The sequence below is a fragment of the Mus pahari genome, chromosome 22, assembly GCF_900095145.1.
Source record: "Mus pahari chromosome 22, PAHARI_EIJ_v1.1, whole genome shotgun sequence".
Taxonomy (NCBI): domain Eukaryota; kingdom Metazoa; phylum Chordata; class Mammalia; order Rodentia; family Muridae; genus Mus; species Mus pahari.
In genome coordinates, this window is record NC_034611.1 from 39,701,786 (window position 1) to 39,712,597 (window position 10,812).

At 49.1% G+C, this 10,812-nt stretch overlaps 1 protein-coding gene across 1 annotated transcript in view; it reads left to right on the plus strand.

The window, feature by feature from the left end:
• Nucleotides 1–10,812, plus strand: part of Gabrr2 (gamma-aminobutyric acid type A receptor rho2 subunit) — a 38,410-nt gene that overhangs the window by 16,343 nt on the left and 11,255 nt on the right. Inside the window, exons 3-7 of the mRNA XM_021222332.1 lie at nt 2,525–2,592; nt 6,592–6,815; nt 7,549–7,631; nt 7,850–7,990; nt 10,459–10,611. Coding sequence (XP_021077991.1) covers nt 2,525–2,592; nt 6,592–6,815; nt 7,549–7,631; nt 7,850–7,990; nt 10,459–10,611 — 669 coding nt within the window. The remainder of the gene's footprint in view (nt 1–2,524; nt 2,593–6,591; nt 6,816–7,548; nt 7,632–7,849; nt 7,991–10,458; nt 10,612–10,812) is intronic.

The following is a 10,812-nucleotide window of genomic DNA, read 5'->3' on the forward strand; positions in this document are numbered from 1 at the left end:
GAAGAGACGATGGACTTGTAAACTCTGTTAAGACTGAAAAACTATAGGGACTTGGAATGCATGTTCTGTTAGGATATGGGCAGGAGCCTATGAGGGCCAGGGAATGAAATGTGGTAGTTTGAAGAAGAATGGTCCCTGTAAGCTCCTATATTTGAACGTCTGGTCCCCAGTTGGTGGGGCTGTTAAGGAAGGATTAGGACGAGTGGCCTTGCTGGAGGAGGTGTGTGACTCAGGGTGAGCGCTGAGGTTTCAAAGGTAAGCATCATTCCCAGTTAGCTTTTTCTGTCTTGTGCTGGGGAGTCAGGAGGTGAGCGCTCAGCTAAATGCCTCAGCGTCATGCCTGTCCACCTTGCCCTGCTCCCCCAGTGATGGTCATGGACTCTAACCTTCTGCAAGAATGAGCCCCAAGTCAAATGTTTCCTTGCGCAAGTCACCTGCATCACGGTGTTTTGTCGTGGCAATAGGAAAATGACGAAGACAAACACTGACATGATCTGAAGCTGAGTTGTATACATTCTATACATTAAGCTATACATGAAGGTGAAGTTTGATGCATCTTCACTACTAAGGTATGGTCTTTAGAAAGGGAGCACAAAACATCTACACCGGTGTCTCTGCAGTCTAGTCTCCTCCCTTTAGCCCTGAGAAATCATGTCAAGCACCATGCGCACGCCTGGCTCCCTTCAGAACTGATCAATGCTCCCAGGAGAATAGATCCTAATACCAGGCCCCCCTTCTTGGTCCGTGATTCCCTCCAGGGTTGCCCTCGTAGGCCGGCACAAGTCTGTTGACTGATATCTTCACAAAGAAGACTGCAAACTGAGATATAAGTCAGCGGCAGAGGCTTTGCCTACCACAGACGGGTTTGCTCCCCAGCGCACTTAGCTTCCCAGTGTTAGCTGTAGAATCCCTTGATCCTTTCCAACGGTAGAGGAGGGTTTATAGCTCAGTGGTAGAGTGTTTGTCCAGGATGTAGAAGATGCTGAGTAACACACACAGACACACACACACACAGACACACACACACACACACACACACACACACACACAGAGTCCCAACACGAAAACAAGTGCTCAATTCCTAAGATAACTCTGATTTAAGCATGATGTACATACAGTGTTTTAAAATTTAGTGCCAGGAGCCAATACAGTGGTTAAGAGTATTGGCTGTTCTTGCAAAGGACTGGGGGTTCAATTCCTGGTACCCATGTGGAAACTTACAACCGTGTAAATCCACTCTCAGGCAATTTGACGCCCATCAAAACACCCATGTGCATAAAAACAAACAAACAAACAAACAAACAAGTAAGTAAATAAATAAATGGACCCTGAGGTTCGGGGCTGGATGCTGCTGCTGTTCATCAGTGGTTTAGGTCCCAAGTGCTGGGTGAAGTTGGCTTGTGATTTTGCTTTTTCATTCCTTGTTTTGACTTCGTAAAATAAATTGATGTTTTGGATATCTCTTTTGGTTTCTGAAGCATTCTTTCTACAACTTCCAGGCAAGGATATAGAACAGTGCTAACCCTCCCGAAACCATCAGTACTTTGCTGGTAGAGCCATCTGGACCTGGTATTTTCTTTTTGGGAAAATTTTAATCACAGACTCAACTTCACCTGATTCTTGAGAATGGCTGTTTGGCTATAAATGTGAAGATGTTCAATATGCTTGGTAGATGCCGAGTTCTTAGTTTTCTCAGTTTATGTTTTTTTTTAATATTAAAAAATATTTTTAATTTTTAATTTAAAAAGAAAAATTGAGACCTGGTTGAGCTGAGTTGGCAAGACTGGCCTCAAAATTCCATCCTCCTGACTTAGCCTCCTGACTTGCTAGGATTAGTCTATAGTCTATTAGTCTATAGCACTATATCTGATATCATGGATCTCAAACTCATTTTTTTTTCTATAGTATACATGTATAAAAAGTGTACAAACCAAGCTCTCAGCTCATTAGCCTCCCACTTAAGCAAACTCATAATGTACCTGTCATCCAGCTCAAGAAATCTGGCCATAGAATTTCATTCGATGTGCTGCCAACCTTCCGCAGTGCTGCCTTGAGCTGTGATGTAACTGGTTAGACATCTCATCTCATACAAGACTAAAAGCTACTACAGGGCAGATCTCCAGCTGCGTGACAGTTCTCTGTAGGAAGGTGATCCTGCCTCGGGTCGGTGGTCGAGGTCTCCGCTCAGGCACTGGGGCCCCGCACACTCTTGACTTCCATCTACCCGGCAGACACAGCCTACAATGGAGGTGGACGTAATCCAGCTCATAACCTACCCAGCAATGACGGAGAGCATTCACTTCCGCCTAGGAGCAGCGCCTAGTGTAGACCCAGTTTCTGACCTCAGTGACGACGCGGAGGCACCTTATACATCAGGAACTCCCAGAAAACACCTCACATAGACTTCCGAGCCCCTGCCACACCCCCTAGGCAACCCTCACTCCACAGGGGCGACACTGAGCTATTGCTCAGCCCCTAGTGGAGAGGTCTGCGTCTTAATCGGCTGTCTCTGCTCTTCCCCCAGGCCCCGCCATCCCCGTAGGTGTGGACGTGCAGGTGGAGAGTCTGGACAGCATCTCCGAGGTGGACATGGTAGGCACTGCCCCAGGCTGGCTGCAGGGAGGGGTCCCATTGCTGAGAGCGTGGGAGCCTCTGGGGTGTAGGTTGTGGCTGCGAAACCAGAAAGGTGGCCAGATTGGGTCTTGGAAGTTGGCTAAGGAACAGCAGCCTCTAGATTAGGGTTATTGTTTCACTGGTAAAATTAGCGGGGAACTGAGGCCTTTTGAAGGCAGGTTGCAGGTAATATAAACAGGGGGCCCACGCTTGGGGGAGTGCTAGAGATGGGCATTTTGATTGAAGTCCTTCAGTGCTTTGATTCTCCATCTTCGTGTGAGCACAGCTCCCCCACGTCCCCCCAAGAGCCCCCCAACCCCACCCTCTATGTCCATACTTATCTTTTGACTCTCTTGTGGAGGCTCCCTCACCTTGAAGGGAAGAGGGACCCTCCGCCATGCTTCAGTCCTTTCTGTGTTCTGTGCACTGCTCTTTAAGTTTACAAACTTCCTCTGCACATGTCCATCCTCTGGTCCTCTCACAAGGCTTCTGTCTTATCCTTTACATCTCTTTAGATCCTTTACATCTTTCCATCCTTTACATCTGTTGAGATAAAGTTTCTTTAGGGGCACACCCAAGCACATGGTCTGGGCGTTCTGTCTTTCCTTCTTAACTCACATAACCAGCTCTCATGCTATGAATTTATTTTGGAGCCTCCCTCCCTCCCTCTCCCCTCCCCCTCTCTTCCCTCCCTCCCTCTCCCCTTCCTCTCTCCCTCAGTCCCTCTCCTCATCCTTCCTCTTTCTTTCCTCCCCTTCTTCAGCTTTCCTTCCTTCCTTCCCTCCTTCTTTCACCCCCACCCTTCTCGCTTCTTCCTCAGCCTCCTCCTTGTTCCCTGGCTCATTGTGGGTGGGGCCCATCCTGGGCAGGTGATCCTAGGGTGTGTAAGAAAGCAGGCTGAAGCTGGGCATGTTGGCATATGCCCTTTGATCCCAGCAAACCAAGCAAGCAAACCCAAGGCCATGCACCTCTAAGCAGACGCTCTGCCACTGACTGAGCACCCAGCCCTCCCCTGGCTCCGAGCTGACTCAGAACAGCAGAGCTGAGAAAGCGAGAGCTGTTTACACCCCAGAGCTCCAGCTCCTGGCAAGAGTAGGATCTGGATGTGGAGGGTGCAGGTGTGAAGGTCCCCAGGACACTGGAGCACACACCCTGCCAGACCCTTCTGGGATTCACCAGCTGGCTACAGCTGAGTCTGGGTCCAGCCTGGCTTCCCTAGGCCACAGGGACACACCAAGTCCAGGCATGAAGAGCCATCTGCCCTCCTTCAAGCATGGCTTCAGACTGATATTCCCGGAGAGGTGACCAGAATGGTGTCTTAGAGTTTCTTTCTTTCTTTCTTTCTTTCTTTCTTTCTTTCTTTCTTTCTTTCTTTCTTTCTTTCTTTCTTTCTTTCTTTCTTTCTTTTTTAAAGATTTATTTATTATATGTAAGTACACTGTAGCTGACTTCAGACACTCCAGAAGAGGGCATCAGATCTTGTTACGGACGGTTGTGAGCCACCATATGGTTGCTGGGATTTGAACTCTGCACCTTTGGAAGAGCAGTCGGTGCTCTTACCCGCTGAACCATCTCTCCAGCCCCCAGTCTTAGAGTTTCTATTGCTGTGATCAAATACCATGACCTAAAGCAACTTATGGAGAAAAGGGTTTATTTGGCTTACACTTCCAGGTTACAGCCCATCACTGAGGGAAATCGGGGCAGGAACTCAAGGCAGGAACCCAGAGGCAGTAACTGAAGCAGAAACCTCGGGGGAACAGTGCTTACTGGCTTGCTTCTTTTTGGGAGACAGGGTCTCCTTGTATGATTCAGAATGGCCTCACAGAGATCTGCCTGCCTCTGCCTTCTGATTGCTCAGATCAAAGGGCATATGCCACGATGTCCAGCTTCAGCCTGCTTTCTTACACACCCTGGGACCATCTGCCCAGGATTGGCCCTGCCCACAGTGAGCCAGCCCCTCCCACATCAATCCTTAATCAAGAAAATGCTCTGCAGACCTGTCAGTAGACTGTCTGATGGAGGCCTTTTCTCCACTGAGGTTCCTCTTCCGAGATGACTCTAGCTTGTGTCAAGTTGACAGAGAACCAACCAGGACACATGGCTTGCTCTGCTTAGAGAATCCACAACCAGTGGGAAGGCAGGATTCCAGCAAAAAGAAAGAAGCAGGCAGAGACATGCAAGCTGGCCGCACACAGTTGGTATTTGAGAACCTGCAGTGTGACATTCCTACCCTACTCCCTGGTGTCCCTCAGAACATGCTCTCCAGTTGTTTGACCAGAGGGGCATTTGGCTGGTCCCTTCCCAGTCATCATAAGTTACGGTTTTTGTACATGGAAGAGGAGTTATGGCAAGTGCCGATGCTCGGGTAACGAGTCTAGTCTAGAAATGGACTCGTGTAGACCGGATCCTGGATTTCCCCCTTCACGCACGGCTGAAGTGTTCTCTTCAATCACCACGCCCTCTTCTTCATCTCCTTCCGAAGAAAGTCTTCTGGGTTAGTCACTCCCCTCTCCCCCATAACTACGTCTTAGCTCTAGCTTACGGCTAAAGGCCCAGCTCTTGGTTTAAAGCATCAGGAGACGTATTTTTAACAAGATAAGCCCCCAGGCGGAACAGGTAGTAAGTGTACATTATCTCCCCAGATTTCCATTGAGAAAAATATCTTTAATGGTGCTGGTGACGGAACCTAAGAGTTTGAATGAGTCAGATAAGGGCTCTATACTGAGCCACACCTCCAAACCTCATTTAGCAAGCGTTTATTGAGCACTTACCTTGTGACCTGCTGGCATAATGGTGAGTGGTAATTCCGTGTGTAGAGAGCACAGCTCAGTCCTCAAGGATCTCACAAGTCCAAAGGTAGAAATCTTTGTGGAAGGGACACCTGCCCGTCCAGGTTCCCGGAACTGACCCTCCACTGAAATCCATTGGTTGAGGTACTTTTGGGATGCCTGGATCAGGCCACACCTCCCAGAGTTGTCTCCAGGAGTAAAGTGGTCTGCGTGGTGACTTGGCAATTCTCAATCGTGATACGTGGCTCCTTCATGCTTTTTGTTACATGCTCTGTGCTGAACTAAGCCATGTGATATGAAACGTCCTGCGCCTTTAAAGGGCTATCAGAAGTCAATTCTTTCCTCTCTGTTCAGGGGACAGTTTTGAGGGTTAGAGGGAGACAGCCATGGAGGTTGCCTTAAAGGCCGCCATCTGAAAAGACTCCTTTCCCACCATCCCTCCCATACCTCCTCCCCTCCCCCTTTCTCATTCTTTCTCTTTTAAAAGTTATTTATTATGTACGCTGATGTTTTGCTTGCATTTATGTCTGTGTGGGAGTGTCTGATCCCCTGGAACAGGAGTTATAGACAGTTGTGGGCTCTCATGTACGTACCGGGAATTGACTTGGTCCTCTGGAAGAGTAGCCAGTGCTCTTAACCACTGAGCCGTCTCTCCAGCCCCCTCATTTTTACCCTTGAAGCGGCTCTCTAGGTTTTAAAGGGAAGTCTCCCCTTCCTTCCCTTTAAGGCCCCACCATGTTTGGCTCTTCATATATTGTTTCTGTCTAACGCTCTTCCTCCAATCCTGAGCCTCAGTCATGGCCTTGAGGCCCCTTCCTTCTAATACAGTTCACCGAAGGGAATTGTCACACCTTCCTTTCCAAACTGACTGCTGGTGCTTATCTTCTATTATAGTTTAAAAAACAACAACAACAACAACAAAACGCTGTGCACAGGGACCTAGTGCAGAAGGCCAGGGCTCTGGAAGCAGTACACCCTGCTGGCTCCATAGCTCGGTTTTCAGTTGCACAAGTGAGTCACAGTGCCACCATGTTGGCCACTGCACTCAGGACAGCAGGGCTGTCACTCTGAGTCTGGAGGCAGGATCTGGGGGAATCCTGCAGGGAAGGGTGGTGGATCCCTTGCAGGGAGGGAACGCGCTCTAGGCCTTTTTACCTAAAGCCCTTCTGGCTTCTGCCCCGGCTCCCAGGACTTCACCATGACCCTGTACCTGAGGCATTACTGGAGGGACGAGAGGCTGGCCTTCCCCAGCAGCAGCAACAAGAGCATGACCTTCGATGGCCGGCTGGTGAAGAAGATCTGGGTTCCGGATGTCTTCTTTGTGCACTCCAAGAGGTCCTTTACTCACGACACCACCACCGACAACATCATGCTGCGAGTGTTCCCGGATGGCCACGTGCTATACAGCATGAGGTAACAGTCCACGGGCCATCTCGCCAGCTCCTTTGGCCCTGATGGGTTTGGCACTGTAGTAGGGTCTATGGGGTGACACAAGCCTTTTGATGTCAGTCAGTCTGATGCCACCCCCACAGATGGTCACTTCCTCTTAGCTGGGGTCTTACACTTGAGTTAAAAGACTAGTTTGACCCATTGATGGGAACAATGACTTTTTAATCTCTTAGACTCTTTGATCCTAGTTGGTTGCCAATAGCAATTTAAAATTAATAACAGTAGTTATTGTTTATTAAGTGCTATTGCAGGTTGTCTTCCGAGGGGACTTGGCTGACTCAAGGGTCCTTCCTTGTTCCTGGCCTGTTTGTGTCGCTCACCAGAATTAATTTCAATAGCAGATATGTTCTTTTTTTGGGTGGAGGATGACTCGGGCCCCACCTCCCAGGCATCTCTGAAGGAGGCAGCCCCGACAGTTGAGGTGCTGCCAGAGATGGATCCAAGTGTGGACAGTTAGGAGCCAACATCTCTACTCCAGTAGCCAAGAGGCAGCAAGCCCAATTAAGGAGACCCACCTGGGGGTCCAGAAGACTTAGTTAGGCTCTAACTAAGTTTCCATGGCTTAGATGCCTGACCTCTTAGGGTGACAGATCGAGGCTGCCACCACCGCGGGTGACATACTGGGTCTTCCTGAGTGTGAGCAGAGCCTGAGCCGATGGTCCACTCCCAAGCCAGCTCACGTCTGTGTGTTTTCCAGGATTACCGTCACTGCCATGTGCAACATGGACTTCAGCCACTTCCCCCTGGACTCCCAGACCTGCTCTTTGGAGCTGGAGAGCTGTAAGTCTTCAAGGCTTTTACGCCTTTTTTTTTTTTTTTTTTTTTTTTTTTTTTTTTTTTGCCCTATTGCTCTCCCACCCTGGGGCTACTTGAGAATCGTGGAGGCTGAGGGCTATCTGCCAGTGTTAAGAACTGCTCCCTCTGGCACAGGGCTTCCTCGTTGCTTCTCACAACCAGAGCGGTCAGGGTCAAAGCTCCCTTGTTTTCCTCTCCCCAAGATGCGTACACAGATGAAGATCTGATGCTGTACTGGAAGAACGGGGACGAGTCCCTGAAGACAGATGAGAAGGTCTCCTTGTCCCAGTTTCTGATCCAGGAGTTTCACACGACTTCCAGACTGGCTTTCTACAGCAGCACTGGTAGCTAATGACTGTCACGGCCGGACTCAAATGTGGGAGAGACACATTTGAATTCTCCAGCCTCCACCTTTGCCACTTCTAACACGTAGAGTGGGGACTATCCGAACAGAGCAGTCCCATGTAGCAGTGTTGAAAAGCAGGAGGTAGAGTTGACTGCTGCCTTCTGAGGTCCCATCCCCAGAAGTGACACAAATTAGTAAAGGCCCTCAAGAACTCATACTGCAGCTGTCTGATTCATAAGAATGGGGTGCTGGTAACAAGGAAAAGTATTTATTATCTACATGTAAGCTATATTTTGTTTTATTTTTCGTGCCGGAGGCTGGCCCAGGGCCTTGGACACGCTCAGTCCATGTGCTATCACAGACTTACACCACCAACCCAGGGGTGTCATTTTTTGGTCCTCGGTTTAAACCTCTTGGATCCTGGGCCACGTCTGAACATTGGAGGAGATCCATCGGTTGACCTTGTCTAGTCTCACCTTAAACGCCTTGGTTAGACGTTTAGACCTGCTCTAAGGGGGTTCTTCAGACTGGGTGTTTGCAACAGCTGAGATCTAATCTGTCACAGGCTGGGAGCCCTGAGGGCTCCCTCTGCAGGCTGGAGAGCAGAGCCTCTCTTTCCAGCCTCTGCTGTGCCCCAGCAATGCTTGGCACACTGACCTGCATCTGTGCCACCCCAACCTACTTTGTCCCCATGTGTTGTTCTCCTGGGTCCTTACTTGGTGTCTTCCTGTGTGTCTATGTCCGAGTTTCCCTCTTCTGTAGGGACACCAGTCACTGTGTTTGTTGGGGGTCTAGTATAGTCCAACATGACCTTATTTTGTCCTAACTACATTTGAAAAGACCTTATCTCTGAATAAGAGATGGTAGTAGGAGCTGAGACTTCCATTTATCTTTAAATACAATTCAATAGTACTGTAAGATACTGGCTCCCACGGGACTCTAACTTCATCGTCCCTTGTCCCAGAGTTGGGATGCCCAAGCCCCTCTATGGAAAGCTTTTGTGTGCCTTCCCTATCCTGTATGCTGTCCCAGATGGTCATCTGCCTCCCCCTCCCGAAGAGCACAGGCCTGCCTAGTGCTGTGTTGGCATCAGGACAGTCACAGGCCTGCTTCAGTGCATGCCCAATGTGCTCATCATTATCTTCCATTTAGCTGATGTGAGTACACACGCATGTACATAAGATCTATCTTAGGTTTTGCTTGCATGTATGTGTATGTACCATGTGTGTGCCTGGTGCCATTAGATGTGAGAAGGGGCATCAGATTCCCTGAAACTCTGGAGTAATAGAACAGTGTACATCACTATATAGATGCTGGGAACCAGACCCAGGCACACTGGACAAGCAGCCAGTGCTCTTAACCACTGAGCCACCTCTCCAGCCCTCTTATCTATTCTTACCAAATTCAAACTAATGAAGCCACTGCTAGGAACTGCTTACATATGGTCTATTATGTGCCACTTCATATAAGCAAAGTAACAGACTCAAGATTTAGATATTACTATTCCCCGACTTCAGATCAGGAAACCGGGACTTAAGGATTAAGCTTTTGGTTCAAGGTTCAGAGCTGTGAGAGGCCATGTTTGTTCCTTTAGTGGCCTCCCTGATGTAACTGTGCAGTTGTCTGTGTGTCCTCTTTACCTTCAAACCTTTCTGGAGCTCAGATTCAAGTGCATCTTCCATTCCTGCTGTTCACTGTGTACTCTGTGTGTGTGTGTGTGTGTGTGTGTGTCTCACACACAGGACTTACCCACAGTGCACCCACCATAGCTCTTTTCTCTAGCCCAGTGTTTCCAGCACAACTTCTCTGCTTTTCCAGAATAGAATCAGGGACGAAGGACTAGTCCTGACTAGAGTAGGGGCAGCTCCCAGCTTTTCAGGGAGAGTCTGCGCAAACCTAATGAGCAATATGATTTGCCTCGTGGGTGCCTTTTGGAGTGGGGAAAATAGGCCTGACGGGATGACCTGATTGTTTTCTTCTGTTTGTCTGTCTCCCTGAAAGCATCAGCCCTTTCAGACAGCCCAGGAGGACACTCAGTAGCCAGGTGTCATGCCTGTCTGGACACACCCTACTGTTCCAGCCTTTTCCTACTGACATAACCCTCCCTTCCCCTCAGTATCTACCTCCTGCTCTTGCCTGATTGTCTGTCAGTCCCCAGTGTTTCTTGGGAGTCTCAGGGATGCACCCTGAGGCGCACCTGTACTCACACTACCAGAGCGAGGGGCTCACAGCCTGGGACAAGCTTGTGGAGTCATAGCAAGGGGAGGAGTAGCCCTTGAGATGTTCCAAGGCATCTCACAGACCTTGTGTGGACCAGAACTCAAAGGCTGCTGCTTTTGCGGCCAGTGTGGTTCTCAGGTGGCATTCAGGCACGCTGGGGAGCTAGCAGCCGTGTTTAATGAGTGGTTGATGAGATGTGTCTGGATGTTCTCTATGGAACCTCACTCCTCCTCCCTGTGTCCCCAGGCTGGTACAACCGTCTATACATCAACTTCACTCTGCGTCGTCACATCTTCTTCTTCTTGCTCCAAACCTACTTCCCTGCCACCCTCATGGTCATGTTGTCCTGGGTGTCCTTCTGGATCGACCACAGAGCTGTGCCTGCCAGAGTCTCACTGGGTAAAAGTATTTGATCTGGGCGTGGAGGCTCAATAAAGTAATCCCAGCGTTCAGGCTGCGGCTGGAGGACTGGAAGTTTGCGGCCAACTTCAGCTGCACAGAAAAAGACCTTTCTTTCTTTCTTTCTTTCTTTCTTTCTTTCTTTCTTTCTTTCTTTCTTTCTTTCTTTCTTTCTTTCTTTCTTTCTTCCTTTCTTCCTTT